General features: G+C 50.8%; 1 protein-coding gene across 3 annotated transcripts in view; it reads right to left on the minus strand.

Moving 5' to 3' along the window:
• Window positions 1–11447: 11447 nt before the first annotated feature.
• Window positions 11448–21550, minus strand: part of PIGG (phosphatidylinositol glycan anchor biosynthesis class G (EMM blood group)) — a 33190-nt gene continuing 23087 nt past the window's right edge. For all 3 annotated transcript variants that reach the window (XM_081075572.1, XM_081075573.1, XM_081075574.1), the window contains 3 exons: window positions 18368–18677; window positions 14336–14499; window positions 11448–11783 (listed from right to left, as the gene is read on the minus strand). In XM_081075572.1, coding sequence (XP_080931698.1) covers window positions 11570–11783; window positions 14336–14499; window positions 18368–18677 — 688 coding nt within the window. In that variant the 3' untranslated portion in view covers window positions 11448–11569. The remainder of the gene's footprint in view (window positions 11784–14335; window positions 14500–18367; window positions 18678–21550) is intronic.

Consider the following 21550-nt stretch of genomic DNA (forward strand, 5'->3'; position numbering starts at 1 on the left):
GTCATACTTTTAAATCATTTGAGTACATATGTGTGTACATTTACACACATGGCATGAAATGCGTTCCAAACAATGGTGAAGGGTTTCCATCTACTCTGGGGGCTGGCTGGGAGCCAGGCAGGCCGTCTCTGGAAAGGTGATCCCGCTTTCCAGCTGGTGATTCCAGCTGGTGCTGGAATCAGTGCCGCAAGCAGGTATGCCACCGATTCTGAACGCGCTCAGAAGTGGGGACACACCCAGTGTTCTGCCAGGGGTGAGCACAGCACAAACTTTAGGTGAGAAAAGCTAAAGAAATAATGTGTAATACACTTACAGTGTTTGGGGTCCAATTCTAATTGGGAAAAAGTACCCAGATTTAGGGATGGAGGTGGACTTTCCAAGTGCAGGCTCTGGGGTGAGGCCTCAGAGCCAAAGCCAACGTCCCCTATACCTGGGTGACCAAAGACCCATCCCAGCGGGGACCTGCCAGAGGAGTGGAGACCTGGCACCATTCAGTGGTTGATCTATGCAGGTGGCAAACACATCCCCCACCCCCCATGAACAAGTCCCGAGGAACTGGGGACCTGGTGAAAGAGGCAAAGAGGCAGCGTCTTATCACGTGGACGCCGCCTGTGGGACAAGGATCATCCGTGGCCAGTTTACTAGGTTCTCATCCACAGGCCTCTTCAGATTCGTGTCCATACTTGGCCTCTGGACTCAGCCAGGCTGAGGGCATGGCCCCACTAGTCCCACCACTGGCCCTTACAACCCAGCCCCTCTCCTGCCCCCATACCACCTGCCGGCTGCCCACCCCCCTGAAGCAGGAAAGAGAAATGGCAGCAAGTACCTTTCAAGTGCTTTGCCCATCCACCTAAATCAAATCAACAGGCATTGGCAGGCACTCCTGTTCCCACTCCCAGAGCTGCAGCGCAGAGGTGGCCTGGGCAGTGTGTGCGCGTTGGCGCACATGGAGGGCTCCTGCAGGAGGCTGTTGTGCAGAGCCCGCCGGGTCAGACGGAGGGAACGCGGGCAGCATGACCTGAGACAGCAGACCCCCCTGTACCCTTCCTGGCCCCTGCACTGTTTAATTTCACACCATTTGTGCAGCTGAAATGGTAGGTGCCTTAGGAACCTTCCAAATTTGCCATCCAAGTCAGTGACCTCTCTAAAGTTTCAGACTTTCTTGTGATAGGACAGAAGGCAGAGGAGATGGGGCGGGCAGGGCCAGTGCCCAGCGAGCAAGAGCGTCACTTCCTAGTGTCTGATGGGGGTGTGTGGCTGCTCCCTAGTGTGACCAGAAAACTAGTGGGCATTTTTAAAGATGGGAGTGTTTCTAACTTCACAAATACTCAATTCACTTTACGGAGGCTGATAAGCCACTTAAAAATGCTGAAATGATGTGGTATGCCAGGGTTTTACTTTTTTGTTGTTTACTACAGGAAACAAAATCCCAAATACCCCAAAGCTGAAATTGTTCCAAAGACCAGCACTCAGCGAACCGACTGGGGAGTCGCAAAGCCTCGAGCTTCCCACGAATAGGACCAACTTCATAGCCGCTCCAAATCCCTTGAAGGTTGTCTAACTCATGGCGGCACTTTTTATTCACATTCATTCTATTTTTTGAAAGTTTAAGTTCATTGTTTAGAACTGATTATTTATACTCCTTGGAAAATAATGCCAGTTCTTAGACCTTTCTGAAAATGGGTGTTATTCTGTTTCTCAGAATAATAGACCCTTGGCCTGTTGGAAGCCAGATCAAGAGTTTATCATTATGATAAAATACCAAAATCAAACACATTTCTGCATTTTTAAGTGGCTTAATGCTGAGCTGGTAAGTTATGTGAAACCTCAAGGTTGTTTACTTTTAAGGGAATAATGTAACTAAGGTAATATGATATGGCCATAAAGTAAGCCACACTTTGTAAGATAAACAGCCACTCCCAGGGTCTCAGGAATCACGGTTTCCATGCCTTTCCTTAGAGGGGGTGCCCTACCCTTGTGGTTCACAAATGTGAACCACACAACTGAATTTCTGACTGAAATTCAATAAAACAATCATTTAAAAAATCATTTTTTCTGGTAAAGATCAAACTGCTGGTAATTAAAGTTCTCCTGGCTGGTGTCATGACACGGTACAGGCAGAACCCTCAAACATGCACACAGACACACAGGTATGTGCACCCGTGAGTCACATGCACATATGTACACACGGAAGTGCACACAAAAGCACGTGTGGGCACGTGCCCAGTACGCACTCAGACACACGTGTGCACACACACGGCCTCTTGGGCAGTGTCTGAAGGCCAGTCCTGCAGCCCCGCTGGGGCATCCAGGAGCACAGGTAGAGCTGGTCCTGGGTGCAGTGGCGTGGCTGTGGGCTGGTGTGCCCACCTCCTTGCTGCAGCATCACAGGATATGCACCTAAGGACCGTGTCTTGGAGGGCACTTTGGGGGTCCTGAGCTGCATGTGGGGCCACTCTGTCATATGCAGGTGGGGCAGGCTGGTGGGGTAACCCCTCACCCAGATGCCAGCACAAAAGCCACACTGGAGCTGCACTGGGTTTGGGGTGAATGGTGGAGGCCAGATTGAGTTCCAAGAACCCTGGGTGGGTGTGTGTTGCACGGATATGGGGCTTGGTCGGTGCAGACGCTTTGGGTCACCTTTGGGCTGAGCTCCCCATCTGAAGAAGGGCTTCCACATCAGTGTCCTGCAGTGCCCTCAAGGTTATCATGCCCCAAATCACTGTTTTCTCCCAAGATATAAAAGAAAATAAATGACGGAGACCTGCCGAAAAATGAATTCTGGCATATAAACAATATACATACCTGTGTACCTAAATTTTTATGTGAGACAGAGAAGCCTAATGTCAATTGGTTTACATCCCAAATAACCTCATGGCTTTCTCGATTTGCTCTCTTTCAGCACAGTAATTGACAGGAACAAACTAAAACAAAATGGAAAAGGAAAGTTTAACCTAGAATAAGGGCATGCATACATCAGGATGTCCCCAGTGCGACTGCCCTTAGGACTTCCTGGAGAAAGCCCGGTGGTCCATGTCACAAAGCTATGTCGTTAACAGTTTCCGAAAACCTCCACGTTCAGAGGGAGTCTGCTTACACATGCAACTTTCATCTAGAGAAGCCACGATCTCTATTTTGCGTTTTTATCTGCCAGGGAACCTCAACAGAATGTAAAAAACCTGTCACTTTAGGATGAATAAAGTGTATGTTAAAGCACAACACAGTCCACAAAACAATCCCTTTGACCGTCTCAGGGGCCTGGACAGTCAGGGGCCTGGACCATCTCAGGGGTCCGTATTATCTCAGGGGCCAGGTCGTCTCAGGGGCCTGGACACTCAGGGGCCTGGACAGTCAGGGCCTGGACCATCTCAGGGCCCTGTATTATCTCAGGGGCCAGGTTGTCTCAGGGGCCTGGACACTCAGGGACCTGGACCATCTCAGGGGCCTGTATTATCTCAGGGGCCTAGACCTCCTCATGGATCTGAACATTTTAGGAGCTCATATTAGTTTCCTGTGGCTGCTACTACAAGGGACCACAAACTGGGTGGCTTAAAACTGTAAAGCAAGTATTTTTTTCTCACTTTTCTGGAGTCCAGAAGTCAAGTCAAGAAGTAGGCAGGGTTGATTCCTTCTGAAAGCTTGAGGGAGAATCTCTTCCTTGCTCTCCTGGCTTCTGGTGGCTGCTGGCAATCCTTGGCGTTCCTTGGCTTGAAGACTCCTCCTTCCAATTTCTGCCTTCACATGGCCTTGTCCTCTATCAGTGTGAGCTTCTAGCTCTTATGAGGACACCGTCACTGAACGCAGATCCGACTGCAATCCAGTGTGATCTGCAAAGACCCTAGTTCCAGATGAGGCCACGTTCTGGGTGCACAGCACTGAACCCAGCACCCAACTCGGTTGAGGCTCCTCGTTTGCCCCTTCCTCCTGCATGGGGCTAGCTACCGAGGACCCCTTACCTGGGCCGGGTCACGGGGAATGAAATCGGAGGAGCCGTCGTCAGTCCACGGGTGTTCCCAGACCTGAACAAACCTGTCTGAGGAATATTCTAAACAAAGCTCCAACATTAAAATTAATTGCCCAAGGAAAAAAGCTGTACTAAAATAAGTTACATTTGGCTTATTTGCAACTATTTCCAGATGACAGCCATAAACAACTGAATTATTGTACAAATCCATGCTGATACATGCCACTCCATGGCAGGTCGGGGCAGAAGTGGCCTCAGGGAGCAGGGGAGAGGGTCTCCTACTGCAGCTGGGAGAGAGAGGTCAAAAGGCTGAAGGACCAGCAGCTCACCGCCCAGGCTGCTCTGAAAGGGACCTCTCCCTGTGATAGGGGTTCCTGCCACCTGGGCACAGACGTAGGACCTCGGGTTGGCCTCAGTGTTGCTTACTGTGGGAACGTCCTTCGTGCTGCTCTGCCACCTCCCAGCCTTGGACACAGTTCCTGTCCCTTGTCCTGACCCAGCTGCTCCATTGCCTTTGCTTCTCTCAAGTTCACCTGCACGTCAGTGTCTTGCTGTGCTGGCGCCTGAGCTGCATGGTTCCCCATGTCTTCCCTCTGCCTTTCAAGTGTAAATCGCCCATGTTTTCCTAAATGCATGACTTCATTTCAGTAGCTTGAGGCTTCTCTGCCACTTGGAGCCATCCAGGTGCCCCTCCGTCCTCACCTCCTGCCTGCCTGTCCCCCACCATCCCCACAAGCTGCCTGGACCATGCCCACCTGCCTGTCCCATGAGGGCCTGTGCCATTCCTGGGAGAACTGGAGAGCACCTCTCGATTGGGACCAGTCGCGTTTGAAATGCGCAGTAGCTGTGTGGTAAGTGGTCTCACCTGGAACAGCCCCTTTTCTACAGATTTATTTTGATCAGGAAACATGTGAAATGTAAAGCACGGCAAGTAATATAACACTCATGTACCACCATGAGACTGTCTAAATCACCACCAAAAGTGAAACATTTTAAGTTTAAACTGTTATTTCCCTATCTGCTCACATTTCTCTTCTACTGTTAAATATATAGTGTCCCGGGAGCAGCAGATCCCCCCACCCCCGCCTATGGGCCACCACGCATCTCCAGTTGGTTGTGGGTCATTCCCAGGGAGGTTTTGTGCTATCGCCATGGAACAGCATGTCCGTGCACACTAGAGCTGCCTTGCACGTTTCCAAACGGCACATAATGGTGCCAACCTACACTTAATCTTTACGCAGTATGCGCTCTTGCATTCAACACTGTTTTGAGGTTTGTGGTGCTAACCGATGGGCATCCCACTGGGTAGGTAAACCACAGCTTATTCCCGAGTGCCTCTTTGGGTATTTCCCTTTCCATTGTTATAATCAGTGTCCCAACCAAAGTCCTCTCTGGGTCTTGTTTACAGGTGAGACTTTCTCCGGGCCCCATGGGTCCCAGCCCCAACCCCAGCACCTCCCCTTGTCCTCTTGTGGGTTGCTGTGAAATGGAATTACATTGTTCTCCTCTGCATTTCCACTATTACTAGCGACATGTGTGTACTGATTGTCTTCTGAGTTCTTATTCTCTAGCTTAAAAAAAAAAAATCACTTGTTTTTTACTTACTGTCTCCAGCATTCCAGGACACATACGCTGGGTACCCCTCTGGGGTTCGCAAATACCTTATCCCCGATCGTACTTAGTTGGTTTTCATTTGTTTGTGATCATTTGTCAAAACCTAAATCACATTTATTAATCCTCTCCTTTATGGCTTGTATTCCTGTGTCTTGTTTAAGAAATCCTCCTTATCCCAGTGTTTCAGTTTTCCTTTTCTTGTAAAAGTCTTAGTTTTCTTTTATGTTCAGGTCTTTAATCCACCCAGGAACTTATCTTTGTTTGTGAGGTGAGATCCTGTGTTATTATATGTGTGTGTTGTGTACACCTACCTATAATTATCCGTCATCTACCTCTCTCTCTCCTTCTCTCCATCCATCCCTCCGCCCCTTTTTCATCTTACCCTTTGCTGTATGGATAGCTATTTTTTTCTAGCACTCGTTTATCATGTTAAGCCAATTATTTCAGTTCCTTTATTAAATCTACTCTTTTTAAGGTGTTTGTAACATCATATCTCACATTCTGATATTCTACATTTACAATTTTTCTTCTATGTTCTTCATTTTTTTCTACATGTCCCATGTCTTTCTTCTTCAAAGTGGTGTTCCTGGCATTTTCCGTGTGCATTTTAGATGAGACTGTCACATGCCTCGCAGAACCATGCCAGGACGGCGGGTATCGCATTGGGTTTGCATGTTAATTTGGGCAGAATGTCCTCTTGACACATTCGCTGCCTTCCACCTTTACGTGGGTCTCTCCACTTATTTAGGATTCTTTTGTTTTTCAATACAGTTTAATACGTTTCTCTCTAAATGCGTTGCTTGACTTTTGTTAGATTTTCCCCGAGATGCGTTTTAGTTTCTGTGGTAATTATGTGTCCTCTTTCAAAAAACTACATCTTCTATGTATGTGTTGCTGGTTTAAAGACTGTCACTGACCTGGCATACTGATTTTGTGCTCAGCAAGTTTGAAAAAATGTCTCTTTGGTTTTAATAATCTGTGTATTTCCATTGTCTTCTGATGGTGGTTTTCCTGTCTTCCCAACCCCTCGGCACACTTTCTGGTGCAAGCGTTCTCTCCAAGATCTCCATCACAAGCCTGATCACTGCTGGGGACGTCGTGCCTCCTCGTCTTGTTTCTGACTCAAGTCACTGAGCATGGGGTTTGTCTGGATCTTGATAGATTCCTTTTAATACATTAGGGAAGTGTCCTTCTATTTTCAGTTTGCTAGGAATTTTTTTTGCCCTCTGTTTGCTAGATGAGCTGTATCTGAGTTCATGAATCTTTTAATGAGGCTAATAGATCTCCAAAGTTACTAAGCAGAATTTGTTTTTAACACTATTAATGTGTTTTTTCATCAATTATTATAATCATGTTTTTTTCCTGGATAAATCTGTCACTGTGGTAAAGTACACTAATATATATTTGATTTTAAATCAAGCTAATAATGCATCTAATTTAAAGGTCAGTTGTATTATTGTTTTACCCTTCTACTCTGTATTTCAACCCCTGAAAGCAACCATTTTCTTTGGTAATATGCCTCTGTTTTTATACAAAAATCATTACACTGCAATTCTGGTTATTTCCATTTTGGACTTTATTACGGATTTCTTACCATTGAACATTGAAGTTAGTTTTGTTTTTTTTTTTTTATTAGTTTCAGGTGTACAAAACAATGTAAAAGACATTTATCATTTATACGCCTCACAAAGTGATACCCACCCTCCCTGCGGTTAGTTTTTTTTACAGCTACAACTCAACACAGAGCCACTCTCCCCACCCGCCCAGTAGAGTTTTGGCTTTTTGTTTCAAATCAGTAGTGTCTTTGATTAAGACCACAGATGTTGCTCACAGGTGAGGGGCATGCTGGTCTGCGACTACATACTCTTTCCTGGATCCTTGAAATTGACAACTGACCGGTGTTTCCCACGAGTCTGTGCCCAAGTCACCCCCAGCTGTTGACAGCAGTGAACACCCTGTCATGCAGTCAAATGAGCCCAAAGTTCCCACGGCCCCCCTCCCTGAGCCTCCACCCTTCCTGACATGGGCTGTGGGCTTTGTGCAGTCAAGGTCAGGACCTTCCTTTGCTCCTGTCAGGTCCCTGCAAGGGACACTGGGTCCCAAGGATCCTGTGAGTGGCACTTGGGCGTATCCTGCCGAGACCCTGGGCAGTCACAGGTGTTTACTGAATCTTTGTGCTGCAACACTGGGAAGCAACCAGGGTGTCCCTCACTAGGTGATGGACAGACACACTGTGGTCCATCCGGAAAGTTGGATTATTATTTAGCACTAAAAAGAAACTCGGAAACCTTGAAAAGACGTGCAGGAACTGTAAATGCATATTACTGGGTGACAGAAGCCAATCTGAAAATGCTACATACTGTATGATTCCAGCTATGCGACTAACTGGAAAAGACAAAACTACACGGTAAATAAAACACAAAGAGGAAAAAAAACCCCACTGTTCTAGAAAACCTTCGAAAGGAAATTGAAAAAACCCAGAAAGACAGAGAAAACAGAAGAAAGAAAGGAAAGGGGACGAGAGGAAGAAATGAGAAAAGAATGGCCCAGTGGAAGTGAGTCACGTACACGGGTCTGGGTAATTCCACACCAGACATTACACAGACGCAAACATTTACATAGTCCACATTATGAATCCTTTCTAAAAAAAATTAATAGATAATAAAATTGTCCTGCAAATCAAGGGAAGAAAATAAAGAAAAAGCAGTGGGGGAAAAGATGGGAGGGTCTGTGTGTGTGTGTGTTTTGGGGGGGTGGTAGTGAGCCATGATCAAAACTGAGCAGTTGTGTAAATTACAGAATAAAATGTACATGTTATAAATTGTGTTAATTCTACAAGAAAATTTGGTAGATGGGAGAAGGAAGAATGTGTGTTAATTTTGTCACATTTTGTAGCAGCGAGTCCATAGCTAAGGGCTAACACAGGAAAGAATAATTTTTAAAAATCAACGTTACTCCAGTCTCAATGTTTTCATAAACTTTCTTAATTTTATACGAATATTTATGAACTAACACTTCTTGTAATAAAATCATTAATCCAAAGTGCAGCACTTCCTTTCGTTTCACTTTAATTTCTTTCCTGTTAAATTTATATACTTTGGATTATAATATTATCCTCATGGACCCACCCTCCCTCCCTACCCCAGAGCTGCCGTGAACTGCGTTTACCAAATGTTAGTGATTGTTGCTTCTGGGTGGGGATAATTTAAAATACTTTCTTTTAAAAATGTGGTGTCTTTATAGTTTGAAGCATTTATAATATAAAAAATTACAAATGATATCAACTCATTATTTCTTAAAAAGGAGGGGGGGTGGGCCCTGGGGAGGTAAGACAGAGGGGAGGAGGGGAGAGAGAAAAAATAAGAAGGTTTTAGTTTAAGGAAACAGTGAGGAAGGCACAGCCTGAGGCCGAGCAGCTGGTATACACTGAGCCCGCTAGGTGGCCGCTCTGCCCTCCCTCCACCACTGAGCCCAGACGGGCCCCTGACCCCAAACAGGCCACTGACACCTGACTGACTCCTGAGCCGGGACCGGCCCCTGACCCTGGACCAGGTCTCTAGTGCTTCGGTCTTGTCATACGTTCTTCACCACGCAATGGCTTCCCCACAGAGCCTCGTGCTGTCTGGCCAGTCAGTGTACAACATTCACATGGCTTCAAGCAGGATCTCAGCCTCTCCGCCTATTTTCAATCTGGAATTAGTTCTGATAATAAAGTACAGGACGGTGGGATGATTGGATGTAAAGGCCTTGCAAACATTTCTTTCCCACAGCCTGCCACCTGCCCCTCCAGCACCCGAGTGGCCCTCTCTCCATCATCTGTGCTCCTGAGAGCGCTCTGGGAGACAGCCAGCCCGTTATATTTCCTTCCCAACTTCATCTCCTACGATTCCTTCCCTGGTCTCAGGTCTTTTTCAGGTTTCTTTGCTGCCTCAGGGCCTTTGCACGTGCTGGTCTTCGCTGACCTAGGCACAGCTTATCCTCACTTTGTACAGGGTTCTGTTCAAAGGTTCCTTCCTCAGAAAAGCTGTTTCCTAATATCCTTGCTAAAAATAGCATTCTTGTCCGTCTTTATACTTTGCCTGGCTTCATTTTTCTTTTCAGCACTGAACAATAGATCTGAACTACACGTGCCTCCATTAGAATGCCAGGGCTCCCAGAGCTTAGGGCGTGCTGGCTCGCAGAGCGTTGGTAAGCAAACACCTGTACGGGAGCCAATCCTGAGTGGCTCACACCTCATCTACCATGACCGAGGGCCGTCCTCTGAACACGCTCAACAGGCTGCTGTGGATGGGACTGAGCAAGCTGAGTGCCGAGTCCAGTTTCCTCTTCCTGTTTGATTATAGTACTTTTCTGAATCAGAAGAATTTTAAAGGCAAAGGTCCAATTATTGTGCTGTGGTCACTGCACTCTTTACACCTCAGTGAAGAGGGTGCCAGCTTCCCCAGCACGTCCTTGGCGAAGCAGCGACAGTGACCTATCTGTGGCAATCCACACCTGTGATGCCATGTGACATAGACTGGGCTGTACCCAGACCCCGAGTTTGTGCCCAGGAAAGCCCCTCTGTTGCGGAATGCCACTTCTACTTGAAGGAACGACAAATTGTCTGTTTGGGGTTGGACGTGTGGCAGACATTTCCTTGCAAACAAAGTGAGATGGTCAGTACAAGGAGAAAACAGCATATGCTGCCATTCCTAAAATCTGGGTTTGCACACCGAGTTAAAGAGTTTTGGAAAACCTGCATCTGGCACAGTGCTTCCCATATTCCAAGAGCTTTCTGATGAGAGTGTTGGCGAAGGCACCGGTGGGTTTTGGTACTGAAGAGTGCATTGTGTGGAAAGTCACACCTGGGTGCAGGACAGAGCACTGGATTTTAATGAAGCCAAAAGTTCCGTGATGCGGGTTCAGGTTACACAGTGCAACTAATCTTTTCCTTTTCAAAATAACTTTTATTTTGAAATAGATTAAATCTCACAAGAAGTTGGGAAAATAGTACAGAGTTCCATGCCACCCCGGCCTCCCACAGTGACATGTGACAGGACTGTCCTGGAGCTGTGACCACGCAGGGGCAGCCCTGACGCGGGGCCGACCTCAGCAGGCTCTCACCTGTTTTACATGCACTCATTTGTTTTTCCTCCAACTAACCTTTAAGAAACTATCATTTGTTGAGTTCTAGGGCAGTATCAGAAGAGAACGCCCACGAGGATCAGGAAGAGGATCTCCTCCTCCCTGCTCCAGCTACATCTCGTGTGACCACTTCCCCTGAACACACAGATAACTGACTGAATGGGGAACCCACCCTTCTTTAATTAAGCCAGACACTAAGGAACTTTGCAAAAATATCAAATAATGCCCTTCTTCTTGCTAAATGTTTTTGTTTTGGAAAATATATTTTTCTTAAAAATATATTCTAGTAACATGCAACGGGTTTCTATATTTAGTTTTAAATTAATAAATTTTTTGGAAATGTCTTAGTTTTCATTCCAAACGCCATTAATGATGACAGATGTAACTCATGTAAACCAAATCTCCTTGGGATCCCAAGCGGTTTCTAGGTGGTAAAGGGCCTGAGCTTTGCAAGACAAGCCTGGCAGCAGACGAGCCGCCCCCACAGGACTGCCGGGCTCTCTGGAGGTCACACACACGACAAACCTGCAACCTTTCTATGTATCAACTCAAACACACATATCTGGATCAAATCACAACTTATCAAGAGAAAAATGAAAGTTCAAAAGTTTCTGTAGTGATTGTCAACAGGGAAACATGATTTATATTCAAACTAAGTATTTTAAAGTGACCTGTTAGTAACCCACTTATTATTTAATATAAATTCAAGTACAGTAGTTAAATAAATTGAAGCCATCCATCAACATTGTAGAATTTGAGTTTTTTTATAATCATCCTTCATTTAAACACATTTTTATTAGTCAAATCCACGAAGTCAATAGTAGACTTTGTACATGTCTTAGGTTTCCATTGTCTTAATGGACTTGGCTAAGGCTTTGTGTGGGTCTGATCCATGGCCGTGAAGAGAACACAGATGGCAGCGGTAACGAGTAGATGTGTTCCCTCATAGAGGAGTTTTGGGGAGAACACACTCCATATAAACAAATGATAGCGCAGGGATGTCACCAAAATGATATATGCAGAAGCTGGCAGGGAACAAACCAGTGCGTAGCAGAAGCAAGCGCGACTCAGGGCTGAACCACTGTTAACGAAAAGGAAACGTCATTAGCCTCTGACACTTTTCCCATGTGGCAACCAGAGTCTCACCTTGAGACTGACCAGGTTGCTCTCACTCCGGGCCTCTCCCATCTGGTTCTGGTCAGTGTGGCAGGTGGGAGTCTGCGTTTCTGATGGGCATTGAGTTGCCCGAGAGGACAGCAGCTGGAGGCAGGCACTTCCAGTCACTCTCTGGGGCCACCACAGCTGGTGAAGTATGTTTGAAAAATGCACCCCAAATTCTGCATCTAATCAAAACCATATAAATGTACTACTATGCGAATATATCATATATATTGTGAATTGTAAACGACAAAGAGAAGAAACACGCAAAAATGAGATAAGCGTCTGAACCCTTCTTTGTGCTGCCTGTGGAGCGTCTGGGGGGCTGGTCTGGGGACAATGGCCCAAGAGTGCGAAGCAAACTGCAGTGCAGAGCAGCACGTGAAAGAGGACAGGCCCTCAGGGCACGTGAAGGTCCTTCCCGTGTTCTCAAACCGTCAGTACCAGTGGCACAGAAATCTAACCTATTCTTTAAGGCAACTTCCGAACTTACTATTTAAAAATGACAAGTCCCATCATCAGGGCACCTTTTGTTCCTCAGCTACCCCACAAATCCTCCGGGGTCAGGCTTTCCGGGTTCTGGTCCTAGTACCTCCCGGTAAACACCCGGACAAGCATCTAGGTGGCCCCTCGGTGGCCAGCGCACACCACATGTCACTGCAGCCCCCTCCCCGCACCTCTCCCCAGCACAGCAGTCAGCACTGGTGTGCATGAGGACAGGGACCCAGGAGAATGGGGTGCAGACGGGAAATCAGCACACCCCCTGGGGTGGCTGGTTTGTGTGCTGGGGGTGTTGGGGGCACCATGTTCCTGCAGGAAGCGTGTGGACAGGAAGCGTGAGCAGCAGGAGCTCTGTGTCGGCCCCAGAGCTGCAAGTGTACATGTTGCTCATGGTGCACACACCTGTGGGTGCATGCTTGTGAGTGTACAAGTGTGCACTCACACACCTGTGCTTTACAAAGGGGCTGCTCAGGCCACGGACCAGGCCCCACTCCCTGATGCCGGCTCCCAGATGCCATCCAGTGGCATTTTAAGAGAACGGCCCCGGGGGCTGGCCCTAATGGCTCAGGTGGTTGGAGCGCTGCTTCCCACATGGGCCAGTGAGCTGCGCCCTCTACAGCTAACACTGTGAACAACAGCTCTCCCTGGAGCTGGGCTGCTCTGAGCAGCCGGAGGTCAGCGTGGGCTACTGCAGCCTGCTGTGTGCTGCCGTGAGTGGCCAGCAGCCAGCGTGAGTGGCCAGCTGCTGGCGAGAGCTGTTGTGAACTGCCGTGAGCGGCCGACCGATGACTGGCGACCAACTGTCTCAGCCGGTTATGAGCAAGGCTCATAACATCAGCGTGGGCCAGGGAGCTGTGTCCTCCACAACTAGACTGGGAAACGACGGCTTGAACTGGAGTGTGGGGGGGAGGCGGAAAAAAGGGAGGAAAAAAAAAGAACGCCATGGGAGCTGGGAGGTCTGTGGATAGAGCTGGGCTTCCAGTACCTCTAGCAGGCCTGCCTTCCTGTTAAAACTCTATGGCTCTTACATCCTGAGTTGGGCAGGGAGGGGACAGATATAAAGAGGCCACCTGAGAAGGGGAGAGGAGCCCTGTGCGTATGGGCACCTGACCTGAGGGGCACGTTCTCACACAGCTGGGATGGTTTTGTTCTGTTTCCTTTCCCCAATACATTCCTCTTGGTGGACTACCTGGAAAACTATTGTGTCCAGTCAACACCAGCCCTCACGCTCACAGCCCCCACCCATGCCCTGACCTCTCCTCGCCATAATGGCGCCGACCACCCTCTGCTCACTTCCCCTCGCACACAGCAGGCGGCCTCGGCCCTTCCACCTGCACCCACACACACCTTCATCACCCCTCCCCACTCGCCCTGCTCAGGGGACGTCGAGACGCCCTCTGACCCAGGGGCCCAGCCACCTGGCTCCGCCGTGTGACGGCCTCGGCTTGCAGCTGGTTCATTTCGCTGCTGCCCCCACCAACCGTGAGCTCCTGGAGACAGTCCTTATGCCTGCACCACGGGTCCACTAGGGACCCAAGCCATCAGGGTAAGACCCGAGGTCTTACCTCGTCACCTCCTGGGGCCACTGCACCAACCCAAAGGGAAACTCAGGGAGAGCTTGGTGTTTGAACGGGCCTTGTCTTGGGCTCTGCTGACCCTCTCCTGGGAACAGCCCAGGGCCTGCACTTAGCCGGGAGCCTACTGACCCTGTGCCCTTCTCGGCCGCACAGTGAGGCTATGTGGCGCTCCCAGGACACGGCCCTTCTTTGCATCTTGGTGTCACACACGGTGAACAGGTGCCTCCCACAGTGACACCCAGTGAGGTCGCCACACCTGCCACTCAGCCAACGGCGATCTGCCTGAAGAGGAGTGATGAAGGGCCTGCAATGTGGACGGCGGCCATTGTCCACACTGCCTGGCCCCAGGCCACGGCCGCCCTGCAGCAGATGCCGCTGCACAACCAGGGAGCCTCACCTGCCGGCTTCTGAGCTCAGGAAGTTCAGCAAGTGGCTGGCCCACAGCACAGGCCCCATGTACGTTGCAAACAGCGTCAGGAGCACAGCTGGGATGGCCACGTACGTGTCCAGGCCCACGAAGCCCGCCGAGACGTCCACTGTGGCCATGTTGTTGGAGTTCCCCTAGAACACAGGGAGGGATGGCACTGGCACGGCTACCAGTGACTGCGAAGAGCCACTGACAGCCACGCTCACGGTGTGTGGACACACAGGAGCCCAGGCCCCGTCCACTGCTCTCTGTCCCGGGCTGACGCTGGGCGAGCTGTCCCTCCTCCTGCCTGCCTCCCTCCCTGGCCCAGATCAGTAAGTGAACGTCTCTCACTTTTGAGAAACCACACAACCTGTCTGCTGACGAACTGCACAAACTCTGAGTCTCCCAGACCTGTTTGCATAAGACAGACCCCACCCCCTGCCAGGGGCCCGGTTGAAGGCTACATGTGACCCTAGAGGCAACATGGCCCAGTGGGTTCGCGCTGCAGGCTGAAGGCAAGCTGGCCTCTGGGAGGGCTCAGCTGTTCGGTGTCCAGATATGTCAGACCCGAGATCCTGGCCTGTCACCACCTAGCCCGGTGAGTAAGTCCTGCCACACAGCTCATCCTGCACACGAGGGACAGGGTTTGGTTCAAGGGGAGGGTCCCCTAACATCCAGCACCTCTCTCTCCACATCCAGTCCTTACGGATGCTGGTGGACTTCCTCACATAATAAGGACGCTTACACATCTGACAGCACAATTGTTTGTCCCTGCCCAGCTAACGCCCCTCTCCAGAGCCACTTATCCTGAGGCCCAGAACACAATTCCGGCTGGTGTTTACGACTGCAAATTCAAGTGGTGAGCCCCATGGCCTCCTCTGGTGGCTGTGTGTCACTCCCGGCCGTCACAGGGCCGTGATGCAGGACCTCCAAACATGTCGGGGACGCTCATTTCTCCCATCCTCACCATTTAGCCCCAACCCTCGACAGTCCCCTCCGCTGTGCAGCTTCCCTACTCCATTGTGCCCACGGCCACCGGGGCTGTCCCCAGTTACGTAATATCCTGTCCAGAAGCCCCTCCCTGGAGACTGAGGAGATGCCGGAGCTGCTGGGGGGAGCACAAGTGTCCAAACTGATAGGGTGAGGGTAGTGTGGTGGGACGGAGAAGGGGGTGACACCTGGCAGGTGACTGGAGACCCCACGACGGGTCCCGTCCCTGCACTGAGCCTCATCACTGCCCCACAGGCTGTGGGAACAGCTACACAGGACCAGACCCGTGCAGGTTGTACTCGCTGGGCCCCCAACACACTGGTGCCACTGTGGGAATACCGGTCATCAGACACGTGTGCTCTGCCGCCTGAGGGAATCACTGGAGATGGACCAGCATCACATCCACAGCCCCAGCTTCATTCTCACAGAGGAGCAAACCTCAGGCTGTCTCCTCACTCAGAGCAAACTGTGGCTCCGGGAGTCTGCTGGCAGCCAGGCCTCAGTTCAGAGGAGCCTGGGGGAGCCTCCTGACCATGCCAGCAGGGTCTGCCGTGTCAACAGTCTGCGAACAGAGGACGGCTCTGTGGACTGTGACTTGCCAGGTGCTGCCAGCGTTGCCCCCCCCAGAGCCGTGACGGGCCGCGTGCCCCTGAGCCAGGAGTGTTCCATATTATCATACACACACTCTCCAGTGTGGCGCCTGGGTAGCCTAGAGAAGGAATGAGGGCGTGGTGATTTCACACGCTGGCAGTGTTCCCATCCCCCACCAGGCCCTCGTGGTCAGACTGAGTGATGGTTGTTAACAGACCACTGGGGGGAGGCCACCCCCCAAAACAGGCCTGCACATGACTCGCACGTGAAGAGAGGGAACTGAGGCTGACACGCCATTTGGAAATTTCTGAAATGCTCAACCAACTTAGAAGTCCTGTACGATATTTAAGCGACACGGAGTGGCCCCATGTCGAAAGGCCTTGGCACAGGTGGACGTAAACCACACCGAGAGGGGTCCACAGACGTGCCCCCCGCCTCACGATGCCTGTGCTCACAGCTGGTCCCTTGGTTTCCTTCCCGTTCCTGGCTGGCGCTCTGGAATTCCGACAAGCTCTGCATGTCCCCCAACCCACAAGGCCTGTGACCTCCTAGATTTCTTCAGAAGGCTATGGGAAAGCTGTGGCCTTTGAAACACCATGGAGACACACAAAGAACTGAAATGTCAGAAGGCCCACCGGAGTCAGCCTGTGCAGGCTAAGCCCACCAGCACTTCTCACCCAGCGTCTTGGCCAACGGCACGCGGCCTCCATCACCTGGCACCTTCCGGCAATGGCCAGCAACTCCTCATCAGTTTGGGACTCTGGTTCTACACAGACCTCTGCCGTGACTCCTTCACCAGGTCAAGGCACACCGCCGGCACTGAGAACTCCCTCCGCACGGAACGCCCCTCGTGCCAGGCCAGTAAGGGTGTTCCTCACAACCACCAGGGAGGAAGGGAGCTTCCGATCACCCACCATAGCCGAGGGCACTACGGCACAGCAGGCGCCTGCCAGAGGCCACCCAGCTCGGCAGGGCTGGACACTGCTCCTGAGGCCACGGCCCCTGCAGCTCTGCTGGGAACTGCATGCCACAGTCACCGGAGCACGCAGCTGCTAGAAGGGGCCAGGTCAAGGGCCGGCTCAGAGCTCCACACAGGGAGGCTGGGATGGAACAGGGTCCCTCGGAGCTCAGGAGCTGGTGCCTCTGTCCACCCGTCCAGGTACGAAGGTGCACACTCAGGTCTGTCCTGGAGGCGGCTTGGGCTTGCCTCTGATGGGCCTTTCAAAACTGCAGAGAAGATGGGACAACTACTGGGCCCCAGGGGCTAATAACCAAGTGGGAACACTGGAAAGTGCCAGTGCTGACAGCAGGGGAGAGGGCATGAGACAGCAGGGTCAGCATCCTCATCAGATAAAGCAACGTGGAGATGACGTGCCTCCTAGCTCAGCATATTGTATCGAATGAAACACCCATGGGACTGAAGCGTGACCCATCCTTCCATAATGACAGTTCTTTCACTGAACAAGTAAAAAACACTATAACTTCGGGCTGGCCCGGTGGCTCAGGCGGTTAGAGCTCCATGCTCCTAACTCCGAAGGCTGCCAGTTTGATTCCCACATGGGCCAGTGGGCTCTCAACCACAAGGTTGCCAGTTCAATTCCTCGACTCCCGCAAGGGATGGTGGGCTCCGCCCCCTGCAACTAAGATTGAACACTGGCACCTTGAGCTGAGCTGCCGCTGAGCTCCCAGATAGCTCAGTTGGTTGGAGCGCATCCTCTTAACCACAAGGTTGCCGGTTCGACTCCTCAAATTCCGCAAGGGATGGTGGGCAGTGCCCCCTGCAACTAGCAATGGCAACTGGACCTGGAGCTGAGCTGCGCCCTCCACAACTAAGACTGAAAGGACAACAACTTGACTTGGAAAAAAGGCCTGGAAGTACACACTGTTCCCCAATAAAGTCCTGTTCCCCTTCCCCAATAAAATCTTTAAAAAAACCCAAAACACTGTAGCTTCGCAATTTATGGCAGAATATTCTCAAAGGAAAACTAAAAGATGAGATATAAAAAGTCAGTCATGGGGTGGCCGGATGGTTCAGCTGGTTAGAGCACAAGCTCTGAACAACAGGGTTACCAGTTCGATTCCCACAGGGACCAGTGGGCTACGCCCTCCACAACTAGACTGAAGCCAACGAGCTGCCACTGAGCTTCCAGAGGGGCAGCCGGATGGCTCAGTTGGTTCGAGCATGATCTCCCCAACAACAAGGTTGCCGGTTCAATTCCCACATGGGATGGTGGGCTGTGCCCCCTGCAACTAAAGATTGAAAATGGCGACTGGACTTGGAGCTGAGCTGCGCCCTCCACAACTAGACTGAAGGACAATGACTTGGAGCTGATGGGCCCTGGAGAGACACACTGTTGCTCAATATTCCCCAATAAAATTTATAAAAATAAAAATAAAAAAGTTAATCGTCTTCTACCCACAGTAAAAATGAAAACCTACCTGAAAATAGAAGAATGCTTGACCGAACCAGTAATGCATCACAGTGACCTCTGCGGCATCGTGCCTCAGGGGCTTCCAGATGAACTTGGCCATCACAGCCTGGATTGCGAGGCAGGACACTAAGACGGGCAGGTTGTGTGGCCTGGAGAGCAGTGCCGCCAGAAGGATGAAGCCACTGTGCATCTCCCATAAACCCCTGGTCCTGACCTTGGAGGCGGCAGCAGTAACTTGAGATTTAAGCAAGTCTTTGGTGCCCATGAACAGAATGCCAAGGACAAAGACATAAACAAAATGAGCTTCAACAATACCCCTAAGGGGAAAAAAAGCAAAACACATTATATTCGTTAGTGCCAGCTGCAAAGACTGAAACATACACGTTCTCATGAAGAGTGTGTGTCCACCTCGCTGACCGCCCGGGGAACAGTGCCACCGCCCAGGGAACTCCGTGGAGATAGGTGTCGGCCTCCGCACATCAGCTTCTGAGCCTCTGCCACAGCCCGGCAGGCCCGTCCTCCTGATGGGCGGCTCAGGAGGTCGTGCTCACCGGCCCAAGGACCAGGACAGTGAGCCAGAAGCGCTGTCCACCTGCTGTGCACAGTTCACATGGAAAGCCACTGCAGCGGGCTCAGGTCCAGCTCCGTCAGGAGCTTCCACAGTGTACAAATGCTAAGACACAACTGAGCACACTCATAAGCAAGCACGGCACACACAGTGCCGTCCAACCGTGGGGCCTGCACAGGCCAGGCCCAGCCAGTGTGGCTCACTAGCTCTGTCACTGGGGGCAAGTCAGTTAAGAGGCAGGGCACCTGCTGCTCATGGGCTGCCCTGGGAGTCTGGCACGCAGTAGGTGCTCAGGGCTCTTAGGGTTAATTCTTCCAGCACTTCACTTATAGCTGCTGTAAAGGACACAGTTATGACAGGAGGCCAGAGAATTTTATCTCATGAAACACATATTCCTAAAACATATTCTATATAAATTTCATACATCAAATACGGAATTTATACTAGAAAACATCCTGTGAAGTAACGCTAAGTAGATAAATTTTATAATGAAATATTCAGCATAATAATGCCCTTTGAAAGACTGAAGTTTCATATCTCAGATTTTTTTAGGAAGGTTTATGCATTTAAAAAAAATCGTTTTTAGTGTCATCAGTTTAATCCAAACACTCGGCACACGGTCTGAGGAGCTGAGGCCTGGTGAGCGCTAAGCAGATACTGACGGGCCCAGGAGGGCTACAGAAGGCGGAACCAGCAAGGCTGAGTAACCAGAATGTTGCCGAGAGGAACGGGGTCTGGTGTGGGGCAGGATGCTAGAAGGGCGACCGGTGCCCGGGCCAGTGTGACTTGGCCCTCGGGGCAGCTGAGCTGGGGTCTGAGGAGGAGCGAGGGGTGAGGGGGGGCTCTGGACGATCGACGGGCAGCAGTGTCTGGGGAGCATGGAAGCTGTCAGGTAACCTGGAACCAGGCGGGCTCCGGGACCAGGGTGGATCCAGACTCAGGACAGACGACGGGCCTGTCTGTGAAGCCAGCAGGGCCGGCTGATGAAAGGGAGTCCCTGCCTGAGTCCACTGAAGGTGAGATAAGTGACCTGAGTTTTGAAGTGAGTGATGCTGAAGTCAGGCGCCTCCATCTGAGAGGAAGTGAGGCGTTAGTCACGTATCGCACTTTGAGATTTAAACCAACATCCTGCACGGGGCACCCAGAGCCTGCGACACCTGCCCCCACTCATACTCTGAAGTGGACACCCTGAGAGTGCGCACACCACGCTGTCCCCACCTGACTTTCCTGTGTCAGGGGACAACACCTGGGCACCACCTCGGCTCCACCTGTTGGCAGGTTGTGTGCCGCTGTGCTCCTGGGGCCCCTCAGCCACCCACAAGGCCTGGCACGGCCCTCAGCTTTCACCTTGACCTTTCAGAAGAAGGAGACATTGCTTTCCTTTCTCTGCTTAGAGAAGCAATACAAACATGAGTGAAAAAGGATTCAGCCGGCCGTTCGAGGCCATGGACTTTCCATCCTAGAACTATGGCCCAGTTTGTCCGTCACCTTGTAGAGAAGGCCCTGGCACTGCTAAACAGTGCTGTGATTTACTCACAGCCTCGACTGGCCACATTTTGGCACCACGCCAAGGTTGAGCTGGTTCCTCCAACCCCAAGTGAGCTCCTTACAGCTACTCAGAACTTGAAAACAATAGGCAATAGTGCTCAAACTGGTAGTTTCAAACAGCTCACAGCAGGAAGCTCCGCTGAATGGTTTGTGGCCCCTGAGGTGTGGATGTGGTTTTATGTCGGTGGGCATTACTGGCTATAATATTTGAAGACCAATCGTTAACATTTGTTTCTTTTGGGTTTATTATTCGAATGTTCTTGGACCATGTGTGATCAGACTGATATTTGAATTAAGATATGTCAAAATCAGTTAAAAAAAACCCAAAAAAACAGGAAGACCAAATCTACCTGTGCCCGTGTCTAAACACAATCACCCCCAATGTCACTCAGTCTCCCACGCCAACATGGAAGTGCGCACACATTGTCACGGTCCATCCACAGCACCGCTCCACAGCCTATGATCTGTGAGACGTCGCTGACTTGATAGCTTCCAGGCAGCCAGATGCAGCGCTTGCTTGGAAGTCATGCTTGCCCCACCAGCGTTGGCTGATTCCCTTGTTTCTCCCTGCGAGCAGCTGTGAGTGCTCAGGGCCTGTGCCTGCCCACCCCCACCCCCACGGCCCAGCCCTGGAGGAAACACAGGAGGCTGTGAGCTTGCTTTACAGACGGCCTTGCTCACACCACCCCAATCACCACCAAGAACAGAGAAGCTGCTACTCAGAAGCACGACTCGGCAGTCACGAGGCCCCCGGCTGACAGGAGTTCATAAAATATGGGGAAGTGTCATGCAGGGACTCAGCTCCCACTCCCCACACAAGAACACAGGACATGGTGAGGCCAAAAAGGAACAACAACGGAGCCACAGATAGGGAAGTCATACCACTACATACTCGATGGCGGCTGGTCGAGACACAAAAGCAAACGTCTGCCAGTACCCCAACGAGGGATCTTCCTGCACCCCAGTCTCGCTGGCAGCCGGGCGAGACACAGGAAGTAGGATCCGCAATCTGCCATCTGTTTGCTAACCGCACTTGCTAGCTGCAATCTGCGCTTGTTAGCGTAGTCACAGCAG

The sequence above is a fragment of the Rhinolophus hipposideros genome (assembly GCF_964194185.1).
Source record: "Rhinolophus hipposideros genome assembly, chromosome: 1".
NCBI classification, from domain to species: Eukaryota; Metazoa; Chordata; class Mammalia; order Chiroptera; family Rhinolophidae; genus Rhinolophus; species Rhinolophus hipposideros.